The 23,322-nt window shown below is 37.7% G+C and overlaps 1 protein-coding gene and 1 pseudogene across 1 annotated transcript; one reads left to right on the forward strand and one right to left on the reverse strand.

The window, feature by feature from the left end:
• Window positions 1-1,755: 1,755 nt before the first annotated feature.
• LOC146465390 (bone morphogenetic protein 1-like) lies at window positions 1,756-10,071 on the forward strand. Its single transcript, XM_085128770.1, has 5 exons — window positions 1,756-1,930; window positions 6,095-6,130; window positions 7,173-7,550; window positions 8,481-8,876; window positions 9,589-10,071. Exons 1-5 carry the CDS (start codon window positions 1,885-1,887, stop codon window positions 9,987-9,989), a joined length of 1,257 nt encoding a protein of 418 aa, XP_084984896.1. The 5' UTR covers window positions 1,756-1,884; the 3' UTR covers window positions 9,990-10,071.
• A 10,495-nt stretch (window positions 10,072-20,566) lies between these two features.
• Window positions 20,567-22,557, reverse strand: LOC146465391 (melanopsin-A-like; annotated as a pseudogene).
• Between the last annotated feature and the right edge of the window lie 765 nt (window positions 22,558-23,322).

Consider the following 23,322-nt stretch of genomic DNA (forward strand, 5'->3'; position numbering starts at 1 on the left):
ATTTCTCCTTCCATTTATTGATGAAGTTGAACTCCGGTGACATTGCATTACACTAAATATCATGAACACCCCGTGTTTGCAGTGGCAATATTGTCAGATTTCTGAAGATGTGGCGACGCAACGAAACGAACAGGAAATACAAAACAAACACACAGCTGTGGGCATACGTTTAGGCATGACAACTTCACATCGATTTAAGTGTGTGTGGGTCGTTAAGTATTCATATATTCATGCTATTGTTTAGACTCATTGCCGATTCATCGGTTGTCACTCGGGAATGTAAGACAACTATAGAAATCGGAAGGCCCTTTGAGGAAATGTGTGACAATTGCCTTTTGTTTAACATCTGAGAACGAACAATAGCTCAGTTCGATTCACAAAAAAACTTTAAAGCTGTTGGACTGCAACTTTTCTTTGATAATCTCTAAACTTTTAAAGTTTATTTTACGCTTATCATCAAGCACGCGCTTATCGGAACGATCTCGAATATCAAACGTAAACACGGCTGCTAATATCAAGAACTCAGGATGCTCAGCGTTTGCAGTAATATAAAAAATCCAGGCTTCATTTAATTTATTTAAAGAAGAAAGTGAAATTCATCAAACAACTTTTTTACCGGTGAGGGTAAAAGTGCCAACCATCGGCACTTTTCGAGTCTTCTTCTGTCTTTCCGGCAGTTCACAGCAGCTTCCTGGTATCAGCCTTTACTTTGGTAAGCACTCAGTTCTGTAATTCGGTAATTTTATCTTGGTTTCACTTCATTTAGATCATTTAAGAATATTTCAGATTTATTTTAGATCATTTTAGGTCATTTTAGGTCATTTTAGGTCATTTTAGATCATTTTAGGTCATTTTAGGTCATTCCTTGTTTTAGTAACTACACGTTTTCGGTGGCTCCTGAAGTGAATACCGAAAGGACTAAAAACGAGCCTTCAAGCTACAAAATCCAGCGGTTTTTCCCATTTCTGAATGACACACTTAAGGTGGCCGAACACAGTTTGCTATTAAGCGCGCGCTGGGGTTGTGGTACGTAAATACGGCGGTCGATAAAGTGATCCCTCAATTTCACATGAAATGGATAATAAAGGTAAGTTTTGATCCTAAATAACTAAGTTTCTCGTTTCTGGACTCTTTTTCTTTTCTTTCCGAGCAAAAAAGTCATTTACCAAGACCTTTTGCATGCTTTTCAACTTTGCCATGAAACCCAATTAAAGCCACCCATGCGCATTTGACCAAAAAATTGCGACTGCTTGTTTTCGTGGAAATGAACTGTTTTCTAAGGAACCGCTCATTAGAATTTCGTAAAATTTGGCATAAAAATACTTACCTAAAAGCGTAACTCGCCTACAAAGAGAAACCTAAATCTAACAGAGGGTATCTTCACAAAACATTAAAATGCAAAATCAATATTTACAGGAGATCTGTCTGTTAAAATTACATGAAAATAGTGCAACTGTGTCAGTGTTTTGTGAGTTTATCTGGATACAAAAAATGGAAAAAATCTAATGAGTACATTTTCTAAAAATAAAGGAAACCTACAATATATGGACGTTTAATAGTTTGCTGCGTTGCCATGGAAACGGTACTTAGCTCGACAAGACGTACGAAAATTCATTGTTTCTTAGTTAGTCTTACACCATACCAATTTTGGGCGCCCAGAAGTACATAGTTTCCAAATAACGTCTTCTAACACCTGTACACTAAAAAACTGTATTCGGCCACCTTAAATCGGCGTGTTGTTATGGTGACGTCAAATCATACACTGGACAACTAATTCTTGGCAACAGCAGTATTTTTACGGTAACTGAATATCGAAGCAGCGCTGTTGCTAATTGAGCCTGGGGTGTTTTGAGAAACGCCTGAACAATCTCTTTAATTCCAATCATGGCGAGAGAAAATGGCGCTACAAACGTTCTACGTTCTCTGATCGGTAAGTTTTTGTATTTTATCTTGAACGAAAGTAAAAATGTGAACGTTCAATTCAGCAAGCTGAACATGTTGCAAACTTAAAGCAAAATGATGTCTCGGGTTAATATACATTGCCAATTATGATCTCCTTTTGAACATCTAAGGTCGATACACAGAGGTGATATGATATCAGTGGAATTATTATCCTGTTCTATTTGCAAACAATATATTTTTGCGTGTGACCAACTGTGTTATTCAGGGAAACTAATCCAGCTTGTGGACAGCTCGGCCTTTGGCTAAAAAATTATTCACAAGTCTCGCCTTTCTTACTTTTAAATCAGGTTGTTTCAGTCCTAAAACTACTCAAAATACTTTAAAAATATCAATTTCAGAAAATCTGCCGTTACTTGCACTTTCGTTGGCAATATTGCCATACATTCTTGGTTTACGATGCTGTTACAACTACCAGCTAGGCTGAAATAATTTGCATCCGTTTAGCGAATCAATTTTCTTTCTTAAAAGCCGACAAAAACAGAAAAAAAGGGGCTTTAACTCATATTACATTTTTTTTTTTTTTTGGACCGAGAAGCTTTCGGCAACTTGCGGGTTTTTTTTTTTTTTTTTTTTTTTTTTTTTTTTTGTAATGTTTTAATGCTACTATTTGGGTCCAGTATTTACTTTTGAATATTGGCTTCTCATTTATGGAAATTCGACGTAGAGCAAAAATAACTGAGAAAGGAATTAATTAAATATTCCGGTTAGCAAAACCCTTGACACCATCTGGCGGCATTACTTCCTTTATGCGAATTTTGTCTCTTTCCATCAACGAAAGCCACTTTGAATTTTATCACGCTGTACTTAGAAAGTTAAATTTATTAGTCTCGGTAAATTTTGGCGGCGATTTATGATGCCGTCAATGAGGCTGGCCTAATATCGGTAAATTGCTGATAAGAATTAAGGAAGCTCGAATTCGCTCGTTTGCTTCTTTTGTTCTGTCGCTGTCGTTGTGGTGTTGTTTTATAAAAAAGTGGAAGATCCGATGCGCATTGAGCTGACAAGCGAGTCTTTTGTGAGTCTTATGTCCTATTATCGGACATTGTTAACACAAATTGAAGTTTGGCAGTAAAAAGTTAAAAGCGCCATGGCAACCGTGTAAATATTTGAAGTTGGATTAATTTTACTGCTTCTAAATCAGGGAATTAATAACATCAACACCTTTCACAAGTTGTGAACAAATAAGTCATCGAGCGAGAGCACTTTGCCGATATTTTATTCATATTATATTTTTTAAAAATTAAGAACTGTTATTTTTTTGGTCCTACTGTTAATACTGCAATCCCTTCGTGTTTCTAGCATGGTGTTGGTGGAATTCATTTCCGGCATATTTCCATTCGTTGCTTCAAAACGCCGCCATTCCTCTTTTTTGAATAGTGATTTTTTTTTAAACTATAATATACCTAACTATAATATAAACATAGACATTTGAAGTTGGATTAATTTTACTGCTTCTAAATCATGGAATTAATAACATCAACACCTGTCACAAGTTGTGAACAAATAATTTATCGAGCGAGACCGCTTTGCCGATATTTTATTCATATTATATTTTTTGAAAAATTAAGAACTGTTAGTTTTGTTTTGGTCCTACTGTTAATACTGCAATCCCTTCGTGTTTCTAGCATGGTGTTTGTGGAATTCATTTCCGGCATATTTCCATTCGTTGATTCAAGAGGCCGCCATTCCTCTTTTTTGAATAGTGATTTTAAAAAAAAAAAAACGATAATATACCTAACTATAATATGAACATAGACATATGTGGAGTAAATAGGTGGCTTGCAACCAATCCCTTAGATCCAAAAAGACAACGGTATGACGGCCATGTTGGATAACAAAACAAAAGGTTCTGTCATCCAACATGGCTGCCACACTCTCTAGGGATTGGCTTCAAACCACCTATTGGGAAAGCAAACACTTGTCGATTGGTTACACTAGAAAACTTTTCCTTGCAACTTGTCTAGCAATTCCGTTACCCGTACGTTTTTGTTGCAGTCATCGTTGCACGAAGTAGAACCAACTTCTACTTCTCGCAACGATTGCGGGAACAAAAAAAAAAATACGAGACATGTTCATTTTAGGGCATGTTACACTAGGCAACAATCCGTACCACTTGTGTCGCAACAAAATTGCGAGATAAGTTGCAGGAAAAAATGCCCAGTGTAACAGCACCTTTTAGGCTAAGTATGAGAAGGCCAAAAACGCCTGTCGCAAGTTTATTTTGGGTAAAACATAATTTTTGCTCAAACGGAGAGGGAGTATGAACGATGTTCATATCCCTGCGATCACCTTTCGTAAATATCTCTTCATATTGAAGAATTTGTTTGCTTGTTTGTGCTAAACGTGGGTACGATATACCCTGTAATGATTGCTGTGACTTACGCTACTTCTTTAAAGAAATTTTGAATACTTTCATCAGCCTTGCCAATCCGTTTGCTATTTCTGTGCGATATGGCAGTCCCTTTGCGTGGTTTTCCAAAAAAGTGGACACCGATCAGTATTCTAAGACTTTTTGTAGTTATAACATGTTTGCTCGAAACTCGACTGCAGCTGCTGTTATCCGTCAACTTAATGCTAACGAGTTTCTCAAAAGACGTTATGGCTGTACTTTTGCCTATAACAGATAGATTAAAAAAGAGCCAGAGAGCTTACCGAAATTGTTGGTTAGAAGAAATGGGGAGAGCTGAATTTTGTCAGAGGATCGAAAATTACTATCTAGTGATTGTATCTTACTTTGCCTTATGTAACCAAGAACGGTGAGATTTCATTCTCGTCCTCAGGCTACAATGAAGGCAAAGGTTATTTGTCATACTACTTAATTTGAAACTGGAAACCTTCTGAATTTTTGTTTTGTTTTGTTTTGTTTAGTTTTTTTTTCTTGTTTTTACATTTACTGTCATCTTTCAGGGAGATACCCTGAGACGGGACCTACTGTTTGGAATTAGCTTCAAACCATTTGGGATAACTCCATTTTTTTTATTTTTGTTAGACTTTCACCTACAAAGTGGGCAGTTATTTTGAATGGGTTGACCAGAACAGACCTTGTCTTTAATAGTACAGGAAATCAGATTGTCTGAGACAGGGTCAGGGTTTACAGTGCCCTGCATTACTCCACTCTCTAAATATCTACCTGTGGCCATGCCACTCGCCAGGCCACATACTTGTGGATCGCACCATAATGGAATTGTATACACGTTAACCCTATCTAGACCAGGATTCCCCCCCCCCCCCCCATCCCCTCCATAACTTTGCAACTATAAAAGCTAGGACAGTGAGATTTGAAGAATTGAAGGCAAAGTAATAAAAACTGAACCCTAATATGAGCTATAGACGTAAAAGTGATACGAGGAAAGTTCTTCCAACCATTATGATACATGACCAGCTAATTTGAGCAGCTGCTTTTTTTGTCACGGAGTTCGACCATAATACGCTAATTGATGTATTTTATTAAAATTTTGTTCTCTCTAAATGGGAACAATAACGTAGAATCTAAATGTAATGTTGAACTGTTTTTTTCTGAACCAAAATCCGTGGTCCTGAAGACCGATTAAACAGGCGCGAAATCGAAAGGATAAGAAACTGTGTCACCTTTAACCAGAGCAGTATTAACTTTCAGAATTAACAGTTGTCAAGGAAATTTACACGTAGCGCAATTATGGAAAGTGGGAGCTTTTGATTTGGCAAAACATTTAGAATATAAGGACGGAAGGACAATTGAAAGGTTAGATTGTAAGACCTACGGTACTACATGACATCTTTACAAACTGTTTTTATCCCCTACCCCTACCCCTCCCCCTCTTCCCTCCATCTCACCCCTCAGCCCCAAAAGGTCTTACAAAATGTCAACAATAAAAACACACACGTTCACTAAAGGTAGAGATTTAATAGAAGCAATGTTGAGTGACTTTTATATAGGAGGTTTTGGTTGCTTTTTGCAGAGAGATGGATCATATGGGCCCCTTTCTGGAAACCATGGTTTTCTTATGTTTGATTCCTTTTCTTCTCCCTGTGAAACGTACGACCCATCCAGAAAATCATAGTTAACGTATTGAAGGCTATGGCGTCAACGACGCCCTAATTAAGAAAGCAATTGGTTAACTTAAAAATCAAAACTCTTATTTTATTTTCAAAGCTCTTCTTTACCTCTATCAGTTGTCGTCGGCATCTGGTAAGTCTGCTTTGCCCGTCCTGTTAACTATTGTTAGCCACAAGGTTTGTCTTTGTGTCTTGGTCTATCTATTCACCGATTATGGTTTGTTCTGCACTCGAGAAAATTACTCGCTATCTCACAAAAAAGTATATTGTTTTAACTGCCGTGTAGTTTTGGCTCCAACACATAAAACATCTAAATGAAGTCGTCCCTTTACAGCAAGTAGATAGGAGGGTTACATTCTCTAAAGAAACTGTTGTACTGGGTCTGTGGTGAGTGAAAGCGAATGTCCGGTTTTATTAACGGAGTTGATATGGTTATTTGGCCACCGTAAAGAGAGCTGACCTGATGAAGGACTAACACTCGAAACGAGTGTCAAAAACGACGTGCGAAAGCTTATTGGAATTGGTCTGAGGTTTCGATTAAAAATGCCTTTCGTCAGACGAAGAGCTGGCGAAAGGCTAACGCTCGAAACGTCAACGTTCGAAACTCTTTACGGTGGACAAATTGCCTGTTGAATACACCCAACATTCCTTTGAAGCAAGTGTTAGCAACTCCAACAAACTGTGACTTTTCCTATAATTTATCTGGCAACAATTTGGCTTCGCATTTGTTTGCACACGTGGTATGAAGTTTTCCTGAATAAACATACCGATAACCATGTTTTCTAATTTTTGATTTCTTTGTTTGTTTATGGAAACGTTTGAGGTTTTCGTAGCAAATTTACCTTTTCTTATTAACATTTTAGTTTAGTTTTTTAAAAAAAAAAATTAACATTTTAGTATTTTTAATAAGGTTTTGATTATATTTGGTCATTTAGGATAGTTAAATGAGGTTTTAGAAAAATCGAGAGCTCTAAGATGGCGGATGTCCATAACAAATGGCGTAATTCTAACGTCATATGACGCCATCCCATTTTGCAGGCCTCAAGGGAAATTGGACTAAGTGCGAATCCCTAAATTTCTTTCACACAACTATCCAGTCCAGAGAAACTCCTTGTTAGCGCTGTTCTGGAAGGGTGACATGGTAGAATGCTTAACTGTTTACTTTTGTCTTTCAGTTTGCTCTAACATTGGCCATTCTTACACAAGTCAGACGTACAGGGACCAATTGCTCACAAGTCCAAATTACCCTTACAACTACCGCCCATCAACCACCTGCTTATGGAGCCTCAAAAGACCCTCAATATCTTATGCCGTGAAACTTACCTTCAGTATATTCTACTTGGAGTCCTCAACCAGCTGCAGGGATGATTATTTGGAAATTCGCGATGGGGACAAATTCTCCACAAGCACCCTGATTGGAAGGTTTTGTGGGACCAGACTGCCGCCCATAATAGTCTCTAGGTACACTTATATTTTTGTGAAGTTTGTCAGCGATTCCGACTATTACCCGTCAACGAGGCGTTTCCGTGCTACGTTTAGAGCCTTTGTCCCATGTAAGTAAGCATGTCAGCTAAACTTTAATATCATGAGGTGAATTTTTTCTTTATTTTAAAAGCGTTGTCAAATTTCACGTGTGCTTATTGGCCAATTTTCTTCAATTTTTACTGACGAAGACTGGTCGAAAAGCTGACGTCGTCGGCGAACGTTTTCCAAACTTTTAAAGCTGCTCTAGTTCTTGATGCGAGAGCTCGACTTCAAAAATACCATTCTTAAAAGACAAAATCGCTAAAAACACTTCGGATGATGAAAAGAGGGTGAAGCGCGGCTCTTATAAGCTAGGGGGAAATGGTGAGGACCTTTGTATGAGGTTTGATTAGAATGTGTGGAGAACGAGAATTAGAGCTGTGACAGATGTAACTAGAGCTGAACCTTTTCTGCGCCCTGGCTGAACTGAGTTATGTAACAGCGAATCATTTAATTATCGACTGCAAGAAAAGGTATTATGGTAGTTTCAAAATTACGCCAATTCATCAAAGTATTGTTCAGTTGTTGTTGTTTTTTATTTAGAATTTTAGTGAATGTTTGATGAGCCCGTAACTCTTCAAATTATTAGGAACTCGACACATTCCGCCGTTATGAAAATATTGCATTTACTCTCTTTTCCTACTTGCATTCTGCATTCTATTCCATCTGTTCCATCTGCTTGCGTTTCAATCGAATTTGTTTACTTTTGTTATTGTAAACATCAAAAAATTAGCTTCAGTTTGCTATACCTCTGTCCTATTTTTGATGACAGATTTCCTCGTAATTTTATCGAATTAGAAGTTTGCTCTGGATCCACGAGCCGTCATGCGGAGTCATGACACAATTCATGAAAAAAAGAACTGTCGTCAATTTGTTTAATAGCATGATCTTGTTCTCGGGTCCATCGAGTGACCTTGTCAGTATCAAGTTAAATACTTTCTCCTTATTCGATCCTACAGTTAGCTTGACAAGCAAGTGCTCGCTTAGCAGCCCATTTCTACACAACAACAACTTACAACTGAGCAGCCTCTCCGGCGGGACATTCAGAAGCCCATCCTACCCCTCATACTACCCAAATAACATGGTGTGCACTTGGAAGATCACTGCACCAAGTGGAAAGAGGCTCAAGCTTTCCTTTACCTTCTTCAGACTTGAAAGTGGCATTTGCTCCACTAATGATTACCTGGAAGTTCGCGATGGATCAACTTCGACAAGTGTGAGGAAAGGAACGTATTGTGGTACCTATGCGCCAACTATCACCTCAAGTGGGCGGTACCTTTGGGTTCGCTTCAGGTCCGACTCAAGTCTCAGCTTTAAAGGATTCGAGGCGCGATACACTGTTTTCAGTGCAAGCTGTAAGTATTCATGACATAGGCCGCATCTCGTCATTGCTACTAGCATCACTTGGTTGAACCACGTGAATGCAATCACCTTCTGACCATAATAATGTGACTGTAATAACAATGTCGACGTGGTTCATTTTGGTTGGCTGAGAGCAGCCGAGTTATTTTTAAGACGTATCGCCAAATAAATACATACAACAACAACTAAGGCTGCTCACAATTAATTTGGTAAGTGTAGGAGATGTCGGATAAAAGACAATCTTCATATACAATCGGACTGGACTAGAGCTTAAGTATTTTTATAATTGTCACAGCTTGCATTATTGTTATGCAAGTTTAGCTGACGCTACTTAAACTCACAGAACACTGATTAAATAAAAAATATTAATAATTGAGAATGGCGTCACGATAACTTCGAAACGTCGTTTCTCGTCATTAACTTGTCTTTAATGTTATTTATTTATTTATTTACTTATTTATTTATTTATTTATTTATTACAATTTAAATTTAATGGCACAAATATAATTAAAATAATAAGAAAACCTATGAGCCATAAGGATGATTTGTAAAAGAGTCAAGACCCCACACAAGACAGATCACCTGCTAACTAACCTTAGAAAAAAACACCGAAAATATACATGTATAGGAGTAAGAGAGAATAAGTGCAAAAACAAACAACTAGTTATTCAATTTCATTAACATCTATTTATTTTTCTTTAACAGCAAGCAAAGTAGGAACCATTGTGGGGGTTCTCGTAGCCATTGTCGTCATAGTCGCAATAATCGCGGTCGTCATCTACTTTGTGAAGAGGAAAAACAGACGTGTTGTGACGACTCAGGCTATTCCTATGGCCACGACCGCGACAGTGACAACGACTCATCCACCCCCTGTCGGGTATGCTCAGGCAATACCACAGCAGTACCCACCCCCTGGAATACAGCCTGTTCCAGGTCCATACCCATCCCCTGGTAATGGTATGTCTAATCCAGGTCCTGGTGTCCCGATGAATGCCGGGTATGTAGCTTATGCACCACCCCCAGGAGCAATACCGGCCACACAAGTTCCTCCTCCGTACTACCCGCCAGAAGGAGTGAAGGCTAGTGGCCCTACAGCGTCCATGTAATCATGCTGGTTCGTTTTAACGCCGAGTACAATTAGTTTTGACTGTAAATATAAAGCACTGATAAATCCTGTGCTTAGTGATATGGGTGATCTGGATTTGCATTCGTTTGACTTTGTAATGTGTTCAGCAATTTGCTTCAGTCAAGCAATTAATACATTTAATAAATATATGATATATCCTTTTCTCAGACTAAACAGCCGATTATTAATTAATGAGGTTGCTGGCACTTTACACCACTTATAATTTGACGGGTCAATACTACCGTATTTGCATATTTGTGACCCCATATTCTGTTATGAAATGTAATCAGCATGTCCAGGTACAACGTTTCCCAAAGTTTAAAAAATTATAGGAAAAGGTTTCCAGCCTTCTAACCCTTTCACGAAAAAATTTAAAACTTGAAAAAGTTGTACCTAAACATGCTTATCACAGTTCCAAAATAAAAATGGGTTCACCATGCTCGGTTTTGAGTCACAACTAATTAAAGCTAAAATAAGGCATGTTTTTAACAGGTAAGACTGTTGCTATGGTTACCTATTATGTAAAAAACGACGATAACTTGTTCACGAGTGGGTAGGCATTTGTTACATACCGTTATTTTTGTATCAAGTGATAAAGAGTGGTTGTATTGATCCATCAAATTATAAGTGCTCAGAGGTTCTGGAAACCGTTGCCAGCCACCTACAAGGATAAAGAGTGGAAAAGAATAAAAGAAATTAAAGAAGAACGCTGTGAGTTGAGGTTTGAGAGACTAGGTTCAAGTTCGCAAAACAACCACAACAAAATCAAAGTAGCAACTTACAGCAACTACCTGGAAGGCGCCCGAGCCTTCAATGGCTTTTTCTGCCCTTAATTTAAAAAACTTTGACAGGTATACCATAACTCAACTGGAATAACAAGATACACTTTATACATTTCTTGCGCATGCTTTCTTACATTTTCAAAGTCGAACCAAGCTGTAGTTATACCGGCAGCTTCTGCTAATTACATTTTTAATAAAGAAGAAACGTAACGGAGAATTTTCCGTCGAAGAGTTTCTTCCACTGGGCTGATCCTATATTGGGTAAGCTGTTGCCGGATATTTTATTGCTAGATAAGTTACACTAAATCTTACATATCAAACGCCGCCTTCACAGTAAATGGTTCACAAATTAATTAACCATATTCAGCCGAAGAAAGGGAGGGGGATACAAAGTGCCTACGCTGGTATTCAATGTTGAAGCAAACACAACCAAGCCTTATGACTTTTTCCATAATTTATCAGGCAACAAATAGACCATCATGATTTCTGAGTTGTTTTAAATCTCATTATGAAAACGAGGCTAAGTACAAATCTTTTCATACAAAAATTAATTTTGTTTGCATATGAATGGCACTAATTTTCATAATACAAACTTTGCACTTAGCCTCGCTTTCACAATGAGTTTCACAGCAACTTGGAAATGGTCTATTCGGTATAATATTCCATTATTCACGTGGTTTGGTGTTTCCCATGGTGCATCCTCGCCCTCGTCCAGGTTGAAAAGGAAAAATAACAAACAAAAACAAAACAAAAAAAATAACAAAGAGAAGGGAAAACGGTGCTAAATAGGGTCCATCATGGCACAAATCATTTCTTCAAACCGAGAAGAACAAGCAAAGGGGCAAATCAACTAAAGTGTGTTAAGGCTTTACCAGCCTTCTACTGTGAAACTTAGAAAACGTTCTTAATCTATATCCTTATTAACCCTTTTACTCTAAAGCATACGAATTCGTACGATTTACAGGTTGGCCACGTTCTCAAATCCAGAAACCTGGTTGTTATGGTCTGTTTATAGTGTCAACCAGTAAGTGTTTGAAGCTTTAGAAGCCAATAAACTGAGGATGACCCCCGTTTGCCGTTTCGTCATACCAACATTTATTGTCAAGCAAAACCAAAAATGCCCGTTTTATGTGTCCTAGGGCAAAAAAGATAAAAAACACACATCTTTGACTTGAATTCTTTCATTCAAAATCTCCTTTCGAAAACAAAATTCCCTAATGACAGCAAACCTTATTAGTACATATCACACAGGTGAATAGAAGTGTAGAGCCACCCAGTCCTACTGGCAAAATAGCACATTCAACGTGTTCTTTGCAACTCAAATATCGCCTAAATTGCCTTGGTAGGTTCAAGAATCTACCCACAGAACGACCAGAGAGACAACTTCACTCCTGAACCACCATGATTCAATACGAACACTTTTGGCATCCCAGTCGCTGTAAAATTAATTATATCTCACTCCTAGTTTTGTTCAGAGGTTTGCTCTACCCACTATTCAAGTCAATGATGCCAGCCTGTGAGCTTCTGCGGTGGAAAAGGGGTCGAAAACACACTTAAAAACCGAACACTTACCGATTTGAGCTTGTATGTGCTCCCTCCAACAACAAGGGTTGAAATTGGGGACGTCATAAAAAACTAGATTCCTCATTATTTAGGAGAAGCAAATATTTCTAGGTAGAGCTTCATATAGGACAAATAAACTCCTTTTGGTCATCTGCATCCAGAAAATAGTCCAAGAAATTTCCCACTTAAAGGGTTAATCCTGGAAAATTTAGCCACGTGATGTGAAAGCGACTTATAACGGTTATAATCTTTACTCAAAATGGAGTACGGAAAGCTATATTACATCAATGTTTTTTATTGTTTATGAAATGACTTCTATCAAGGGCTTTATCAGCCCGCCTTTCAATGATGTCCACATGTTAACAGTAACCGTCAATCGGCACTTTTCGAGTTGCTGTGCCGAACCTCTATGCAAAGTCATTTGCGTATATTAATAATATGCCCTGGGGATATGTAAATTATGAATATAATGGACCACGTTGGGCCACCTCTTGCACTCTACTCTAGGCCGCCGTTTGGATTTGATCTAGCGACTCGCCCTACCACCCAGCGAGGAATTCGGGGTTTTTGGCTTGTCCCAAGCCAGAGCGATTCCCCATACCTAAGTGCCTGCTAATATAGTGATATTCTTGCGCACTTTAAAACTGTGCAGACATTGACATAAGCGCAGATAATGGATTCTGATGAATTAAAGCGAGGCTGAGTGCTTTTCATATGAAAATACGTTTTTTTTGCTTATAAATAAAAACTAATTTTCAAAATAAAACTCTATACTTGGCATCGCATTCATAATGAGGTTCAAAGCAACTCGAACAAGGCGTATTAAGGACAATATGTCACGTGACATGATAAATGTCAAAATGTCTTACAACGTCTATCAGGACTACCACCTTAAAAGGCGGAATTACACTGGCACATTTGTACTAAAGTTTTTCAAAATGTTCAGGTATAAATGTTACCCGTTTACAAAAACAAGTTATGTGACGTCTAACAGCGAAGTCGAAGCGAAGTCTAACAGTTTTTAGTATAAATCTACTAGTGTTCTCTATCACGAATGCCGTTCTCTGATTGGCTACGCTACTCGCTATCTATTCTGTGATAGATAGTGAGTAGCGGTTTTCAACAAAATGGCGGCCGCTTCGTTGCGTTTTCGAAGTGTCTGCGATGAGGAAATTAATAATTTACTTGTTTAGTTTTTACCGACTAGTAGATTTATACTAAAACAATTAGATTATTCGCTCTCGATTTCCATGCGTGATAGCTGATTCGGGCTGCGCCCTCATCAACTATCACGCGATAGAAATCTCGAGCTCATAATCTAATTGTTAAATAGAATGAATTCCTTTGATCGTGTAAGTTCGTTTATCAGCAGTGAATACAGCATCTTAAAATCTCTGCTGGGGGTCTTTTAAGGATAAATAACCAGGCCTTAATTAAGTTACTTGAGAAAGACTATTAGACGTGGTGCTTTACCATAATATATACCTGGTTTCTTTTCAGACAGTTTTGAATGCAAGTTAACCCTGTGAATGATGTATTATTCGGTGAGTGGCACACGTATACTCGAAAAAAGGAAATGCGAGTGCTCCTTACAGGAGGCATATGCGCAGTGGAAGAAATGTGATGGTATATTAAGTAAGTTAACCCTGTGTTCAGACGTGAGGCGCCAGGTTAACTCCGCCTCAAGGCCATTAAGGCCGTTCGCGAAAACCTTCTTAATGTACTTTTTTAAAACACTTTTGCAGTAGCTAGGTAATGAGCCACCGGAAATGCCAAAATGTCGGCTGGGCACCGACTTCATTACAGAGGTATGATATCTGAAAGACCATCCTAGTTTCGAAAAATCGGTTTTCTTTACTCCATATGGTCCCTGAGTGTCTGTTAGTCTAACAATATTGCACATGAATACCAATAATACAACTTTCTGTGTGAAATTGTATACGATTGGATCTATGGAACAAATCCATTCAACCGGATAACATCCGTTAAATTAAACATAGCCTTTAAATGATCGTATTCGCAAACCCTGGAGCCGCAAGTACCTGGATACAGATTTCGCGTGGGCAGAAGAATGGGAATTTTTTTCACTTCCTTCATTGATTTTTTTGTTCATTTTTTACAATCTTTGTATAATTTAGAATAAAAATGAGTGATATAAAGAGGGAACGACGTTTCGATGACTTCATGTCATTATCATATCAAACCCTTTGGATAATTGAAACAGAAAATTATCTCTCCAAAAAGAATAATAATAATAATAATAATAATAATAATAATAATAATAATAACAATAATAATAATAATAATAATAATAATAATAATAATAATAATAATTTACAAGAATAAAATCTAGTAGATAAAGTTTGATTCTATTAAAACCTGAGTGATTTTACAGTATGCTGTCATAAAATTGTCAAATATCAACATCTTATATATAAAAGCTAATTCATATGGGTTTGGTTCAGAAGATAAAAGAACAATTTCCACTGATGTAATAAAAATATATATACCCTCATAATAAGAATATTCTAAATAAATGCCCAGTCACAGTGCTTCCAATCATACACTAAAATGAAAAATAATAATAACAATAACAATAATAATAATAATAATAATAATAATAATAATAATAATAATAATGATAATAATCTTTATTATGCTTTTTTCGGTGTACATGGTTGATCTTTACAATCTTCTAGAGGTAATATATAGAGAATAATTTAATTAATTATTAGCTGAGTAGGGGTCAGCGACTGTTTGCGAGAGTAAACTGCAGGAAAAGTTAATACAACGGTTATCAGACTTTTATCATTCAACATTTTGTAACACTGCCCAAATATGGTCTTGGTTTTGTTTCAATGTATTGGCTAATGTTTGGCAGTTTGTGAGGTCTTAGGGAAATCGTGAAATTCACGAGGGCGGAACCAAGATGACGGCTAATCAGAACTTAAAATTAAATGCAAGGCTGATCGGACAGCTAAAATAATTTTATTGCCCAATATAGACAATACTAACTTTCTTCAGGGGCTGCAAAAAGCTAAGTAAAAATTGGAAATAAAATTGAAAATAAACGGTTAAGTTGAGATGTGATTGGTTGATATATAAAGAAAGCTGAAACGTGTACCGTAGACAGATTAAGTTTCATCGCGTCTGTTCATTCCATAGGGTTCAAGAGTCTTGCTCTTGATTGAATGGCCAGGAAGAGTGAAGTGATCTGAAACGGCGGTAGGTTGATCAATGTGACGTTGTTTAAGCGCTTTTAAGGGCATTTAATCCAGCCCTTCCTTACATACGTCCAATCATTTTCAACAATTTAAACATTCTTCGTTCTTCACAGCGATGCAAAGCAGCATTTCCTTCTCCTCCTCTCATATCGTTTCGCCGATACAACAACCTACGTGACATACTAGTCAAGGCCAAACACCGCAGACCACCCCCAAGACACCGGGAGCTTTCCGTTGTAACAGAAATAGGTGCAAAACGTGTCCCTTTATTACGGAGGGAACCACATTTTACACCTTTTTCTCTACAAACAAACACAGATCCATACGACATCACATCACGTGCTCATCTTCAAATCTCATATACATGATACAGTGCTCCAAATGCAAGGTACAATACATAGGAGAGACTAAACGACATCTAAGCGACAGATTTGGCGAACACAGACGCGCAATCGAAAAAGCCCTTAAATAGAACTCATTCCCCTAAAACTCATTAACTCCAACAGACGGCATTCGGAAAGCTAGGAAAGCATTTCTAATTTCCAAGGGCAAGACTCTTGAACCCTATGGAATGAAGAGACCCGATGAAACTTAATCTGTCTACTGTACACGTTTCAGCTTTCTTTGTTTATCAACCAATCACATCTCAACTTTTCATTTGTATCGTCTTTAAATATTGTAACCGTTTATTTGCAATTTTTACTTAGCTTTTTGCCGCCCCAAAAAAATTATTTTAGCTGTCCGATCAGCCTTGCATTTAATTTTACGTTCTGATCTATACAATGATCCGGCTACACTTTGCTGCTGTTTGTACAAGTGGTCCCTGCACTATTCAAGAGTTACCGTAATCAAAACTTATGACGTTATTGCCATGTCATGTGACGTCATCAGTACATTTTGTGGTCCACAAAGCAAATTTCTGAACGTACTCCGTACTCTCCCTTTCCCCTTTTCTTTTTCCCATTTGACAGATACTAAATATAATTTTTCGAATCCAGAAGATATTCACTTTTCCTCCTGTTTCGTCTGACGGTCTGTGTCTGTGTCTGTCTCTGGTTACCTGAAAAAGATAGCCGAACAGAACTTGAGTGCTCCAAGACTATCCGCAACGCACTTTCAAAGAACATGACGTCAGCGAACTCGTTTTCAAAAATCCGAATAAAAGTTGGCCAAAATGCTATGAAAAGGCCCAGGAACCGGTAACAAGACCATTCCACTTATTGCCAGACTTAGCCGTTTTACAATGTTTGGCACCATTCCGGTCAAACTTCTGCGAAACTAATTTTTGAAAAGGTCGCCAATCAAAACTTCTAGGCTCTTCGTTAAGTGAGACAGGCGGAATCACGCGTTTTATGGCCCCGAGAAGGTTCTGAATGTGAAGTAAAAGAGAGAGGAAAGGATCTAGACAGAAGGAAGAGGAGAGGGAAACAATATGCAACCTTTTGCCCCTATATCAAATTCCAGGTAGACATACATCGTTGTAAGGCGATAAAATCGGAAAGGATCAAGCCGGTATTTAAAATTTAAAAAAAAATAGAATTTAAAAACTATAAACTACGACTATGATTGCTTTCATCAGCGTCTCGGAGGTAAGAAAACATGCTTTATAAAAACTGCTAAGGAGGAGTGTTCCCTGAGATGGCGGGGTACACTGTTATAGTCCTTTGCTCCGAGTTTTTAATGTTCTTTTGCCCAGCGGTTTGTTCCCTCTAAGGTAAGTAAAGCAGGCTGAATTACACAACATTCTGCTAGCCATGCAAATTAGAGCGCTTTGAGAGACATCCCTCAACTAACTGATCAGTACAATGTAGGTTGCTATTTTCACAAGATCAATCCTTAAATACAACCATGTGCTTTCCGAAGAGGTCTAAGTGCAGTAGGAAGGCATATTAACGAAGTTATAGCATTGTTGCGTGGAATCATCAACACCTACAAAGTGGATTTGGATCTCCCACATACAGGTTACGTATTATAATTGCTGTCTTCTGCAATGTTTCCTTGACATTATTTTCTTCCTCCCCACGCACCCTACTTCTAAAATTTCTGCGATAACAGTATTGCAACGTGTCTTCGAGGAGAGATAGAAATGTTTACACGTCATAGATAAGAAAGCATACATGTAGGTTTGCTTTATTACTTCAGTGTAAGTAGGACATCATCGCCATCGGCAAGGTGGTTTTTATCGAAAGATCAAAAAAAGAATTCAATAAACCAATTAATCAATAAATCAGGCAATCGATAAAGTTTGTCTTTTATAGCCATTACGAGGAAACCGCATTAATATCATGGTTTATTTTAAACTCCTGTTATACTTCCTACTTCTTCCTAATCGCGTTAGCGCGATTTGTAATTTTTCTTTCTTAACTTATAAAATTGCTGTCGCGAACGTCTTCCTGATATCTCTAAAATATGAAAAAGCCATTAATTTAATTTCCCTAGTTTGTGGAAATAGAACGGATTCAGTTTATTAGTACCCAATTCTGATTTTAAGGATTGTAAAATCGAGTCGATGTGTCACTTTTACAATCCAATTCGTATCTCAGTATTAATGCTGCCACGACAACGTTGGTGTTTGATAAACTTAAAATTGAACATTCTGACCAACAAGTCTCTTCTTGCTTTAAAGACTAGGTGTTACTCACCGAATAGATCTATTGTGCTGTAACATGGCTTTGACCAGGATACACTCTTACGATAAGATGCAACTTCCCGAACGATGTACTGTGCTGTCAATAGGCTAGGGTTGTGATTCAGCCAAACATAAACTGATGGTACCTCAGTCTGCAAAACTATCGTTTAACAGTAAAAAATGATACTGTTTTTGGCATAATTTATAGCTTTACTTCAATTTTCAAAAAAGTTCTGCGTAGCACTGTACTACCCTCAGTCTTTTACAATCAGAAAGACACCCTAAAGACTTTAAGTCAGAATTGAATATGGCTTTTTAATCTCTTTCAAATCTCAGAAAAAATCTCAGACAATTATACTAACCGTACCCGCAGGTTATTGTTACGATTCGCGGCGGGTTAGTTTAATCATTATGTTTCAGAGTATTTAGAGAAAGAAACAGCGCCTTTGCAAAGTACCAAAAAGTTGATGGTCATCACAAGACCTGAAGTACATCACTTCGATTCAAACGTGGAAGGGTGAATAAACGCACTACGATAAAGATGAACTATTTTGGATTTTTTTTCCGATTGCCAGTTACTTCAACAACTAGGAAGTTTTATTGACACGGTACTGAGCCATTCTCTATCGACGGTTTTTCAAATACATCAACTGTAAAGGGTCTTTTTTTAAACAGGACTTCAACTATAGCCGGTCTTGGATTAATAAGGTTAAAACTGAATATGTGAATGATCATCATAGTTATATACGCAACTTTAGCAGTTGCCTGCTTAAATTGCGTATATAACTGCGATGATCACTCACTTATTCACTCTTTCTTCCGCAGTTCAAATATATGAATTTTCATATATATTAACTTTCATAAGGTTAAAACTGTTGGAGCTTGGTTTAATTGGTTTCATCCTTTCACTGGCTGACACGCGTTTCTTACTGGGTGTTACTTTTTCATAATCACACACAAACCACACCAATAACATGGCGTAAAATTGGCAAAGGGCATAAGCTAGTTTAATGAATAACCAGATTCTGGTTCTAATCATTACAAGAAATCTTCGACTCCGAAAAATTTATCAAGCCCAGTAATAGTGAGGGTACAAAAACGCACACCAGAAGTTGACCTTGCCTACGATAAAGGAAATGGAAATGGAGGAGGAGGAAGAGGCACCGAAACGTGTGCACTCGCTTTAAATGTTGTGTAAATGGCCGGATAACAGCAAGAGCACAGAGCATTGAAAACCCCACACACCCACGCACCAGCCTGCCACGTGCATCGCGTGATAACTGACATTGATACAGAGATTTAGAATCGTGTTTACGGCAAACGACAAACGTGAGATTCGCGTTTATGTTTTCTTGAAAAAATGTGTACATAAATGAAAATAGAGCAAAATAAGCCTGGCCTTTGATGCTTACTCAAAACTACTCAGTTTTATTGAGAAACTGAAAATAGCGAGCGGGAAATCTAGGATAAACGTGTGCCATGTGGACATTTCCGGCTGCCGTTTGCTGCTTGCCGTAAGAGTAATTCTTAATCTCTCTGATACTTCAAAACAACCTCAAAGCATACATGAGCTTATTATTACAAATATAACAACCAAAAAGAAAACAATTACTACTTACGACGGAATTAGATCACACATCTGGCTTTAAGAGTTGTGAAAGTGTAAACTTGGTAAAAGGCGCCATTTGCATTACTTATGATTTCATTGAACTGATTATATGTTATATTACACGAGACGATTTAAATTAAGTTATAATTATATTTTTATGTTATTTTCTATCTATTGGTTATATTTAGGACACGGCTACTTGAAAAGCAGCCTTTTCTTAATTTATTACCATGGTTAAATAAATATTATATCACCTTTCATGACAATAAAGAGATGTCTGCAATTGTTACGTAACAATGTTGGTACTCATATCTGTACTTTGTAGTCAATGCCTTAAGGACGGTGCCTACTAATGCCGAAGTATTTTTGTGCGGTTTATGACTATGCGGGAAAAGCAGATCTTAGCAAGGCCTATTGGAATCCAAAAAGAAAATTGGGGGTAACCACGCATTTTTCAGAGATAATAAAGCAACAATATCTCTAAAAAGCGCCAAAATATAAAGCAATGTATGGGATTTTTTCCTAAATTGAAGCTTAATTTTCTCTGAAAAATGCATGGTTACCCCCAATTTTCTTTTGAGATACCAAAGGCATTTGGTAAGTTCCGCTTTTTCCGTATAGTTTTAAACCGCGCAAAAATATTGCTGTATTAGTAGGCACCACCCATAGGAAACCTGAGTATCTCGCGACGCGCAGAACGTATGCGCAGTAACAATAGTAGGCACCGTCCTTAAACAACTAAGGTGACTATCAGAGGACCAGTGGTCCCACACTCGATAAAAATGCTGGCCTGACTCTTCTATTTCGCCTTGTTACAGGAACGGCGATGAGCATACGCTTTCGAAACTTGCGAGAAATAATGGCGTACAAAATTGGGTTGAGGAAAAACGACGTTTTGGCAAACACACTGCATGCGCTCGTAGCAATTGGATTTACAGTCGAACCAGGTCAAGCGTACCCCCCTAGATTCTATTAATGATTCTATTATTTGAAAATTGAACCCGTTAGTCGTTTCAAGTATTGAAATCAAAATTAGATTTCCGATTGGATTATTCGAACTAGGGTGCAAATAATGCATGAAACCAGAAAACCAGAAAGCCCGCGGGAAAAACCCCTCTCAATATATTCAGAGCGGCAATTCTTGATTTATATAACAGTGGATTTTCCAAAAAACAGATTTATCGTGATTTACAGCAGTCAACGCGTACTGTCAGAAAGAAAATTCGCCATTTTAAACCGGGCACGGTGGGTCCTGTCGCGTAAATTTTAACTCACTAATGATCACTAAATGAACATTTTACGTTTGTACACTTGCGTTTTTCCCGTTAGTTATTCAAAAACAAAAATGAAAAAGGACTGGAAGCGTTTTATTATAACAAACGGTTCTCTTTTTGAGGTATATGCAAATTAATTGAGCGAAAAGTATGCGAACTCACAGTGAAAGATGTTCATTTCATTTGACCTTCGACAATGGCAGCACATGTGTTGCGCTATTCGTAGACGTATAATGGACAGTCTGGTGAAATAATAATATATACCAAACTTTTTCATGCTACAAGGTAGGTAATGCTATACATGAAAGATAAATAATTTGGAATTTTTCAGCCCGACTCATTTGCAAGCGCTTGACTTTGTGCTCTTGCCATGACCAAATTTGCATAACGAATTATATGAATGTGTCAACAACATGCAGGAACAGTTTGAACGAACGAGTTGTTTCAAATGTACTGTAGTTTGAATTTTACAGGCTATTGCTTTTACTGTTGGCACGGATCTATGTTCTGCGAATTTTAATTTGATCATTGATCCGCGTTAACAATGAATAAATGAATGCATTCTTTGAAACGACTAATGGGTTCAATTTTCAAATAATCGATCCATTAATAGAGTCTAGGGGGGTACGCTTGACCTGGTTCGACTGTAACTGCACTCGAAGGACTATTAGGAATGATACTATAGCATAAGGAGACCAGGACAGCATAAAAGCGGTTATAACAGTCAGAAAGTACATGGCAGATTTGCGATGCTTCTTCAGAAGGGCTTGAGTCATCGTTACTGCAGGAACGCCACCCAACTGGCAGGTCTTATAGACAATATGCTTGGAAACTTGGTGTATCTTGTAATACTGATGAAAACATGATTACCGACAATGCTAGGATATAGCAAGTGAAAAATACAATGCCGAAATATGCTTTGTCATCGGGAAGAAATGAGTCGTGCTCATCTGAGCATGTTTCACGGATACCTTCCAAGCCATAAATTCGTGACCATATTACCAAAGGAATAGCACTGAAGATAAACGATAAAATCCACGACGCCAAGATAAGGAACATGACTGTTTTGTTGTTCAAATAGGACTGTTTGGAAAGAGACCTGGTGATTGTCAAACATTTTCCCGCTGAAATTTCAGCCAAGTGCGACAAGGAAACGAGAGCAAGTAGAAATATCATGAATGCGTGAGCTTGACAACCAGCCATTCCAAACGGCCATACCTTCTGGAAGTGCCTAACGATGGAAAAGGGAACAGCTACCGAACACGAAAGGAAATCACCCACAGCAATACTGAGAATTAGGTAGCTTGGTGCAGAGAGGCGAAATCTGTTCATCCAGATTGTAAAGATTACTAAGGCGTTAAAGAAGACTCCAAAAAGGCAAACCACAACTTCAATGGCCACGAAGATCATGCTCCACTTGTCAAAGGCGTCCATTTTTCTTGTCAAAACGTCAGTTTTGTTTCTGGAAGATACCTTTTGTGAAACTTCAGATCATCGTTTTAATAAAATAAACGACATGTGTTGTTGTTAAATAAGGCGATTGCTTTATCGTCCGTGGTTTGTTTTACTCGTTTTCGAAAACTTAAAAACACCCACATGGTGGTTTTCGCTGGCCATTAGTAAAATAATGCGATCTTTTCTGTGACATCACATCCTATAATTCAACCGAACACGTGTCCCTTAGGGCACAAAAGCTGTATGCACGTGCCTCGTGCAGTGCAAATATTGGTTTAGATTAAAGCAGTTTTAGAAAAACAACAAAAAATATATATATATTTAAACATGTATTTTGGAAAGATGGTCCTTAATAGGCGGTAAATCACTTTTTGTTTATTTTAGTAAAGGTCATTGAAATAATTTTCGACAAAATGGCTGAAGAAGAAAAATAGCTCAGTTTGATAAGGGATAGAAATTTTGCCGTTGTGTATAACCGCACGTTTTGGCACATAATTATCTGAATTTTCTTGAGATAAATGTAGATAACCACTGATGTTATGATGGGAACTATTCTTGCAAAATCACTTGCTCTCTTCTCAAAGTGCAAAGAACGTTATGGCATATAATATAGATTTCAACATGCATGATGAAAAAGATTCCCAGAAAGTATTTGAATCCTTCAGTCTGTAAACAATAATTTTATGCGGAACGAGTGCATAATGATGAAGCCTGTTAGATATCCGAGACCAGCCTTAACATGAAGAGATGTGGGCTTTTGTAATCGTCTAGAGACAT

The sequence above is a fragment of the Pavona decussata genome, unplaced genomic scaffold (genome assembly GCF_977016875.1).
Source record: "Pavona decussata unplaced genomic scaffold, jaPavDecu1.1 SCAFFOLD_156, whole genome shotgun sequence".
Classification (NCBI taxonomy): domain Eukaryota; kingdom Metazoa; phylum Cnidaria; class Anthozoa; order Scleractinia; family Agariciidae; genus Pavona; species Pavona decussata.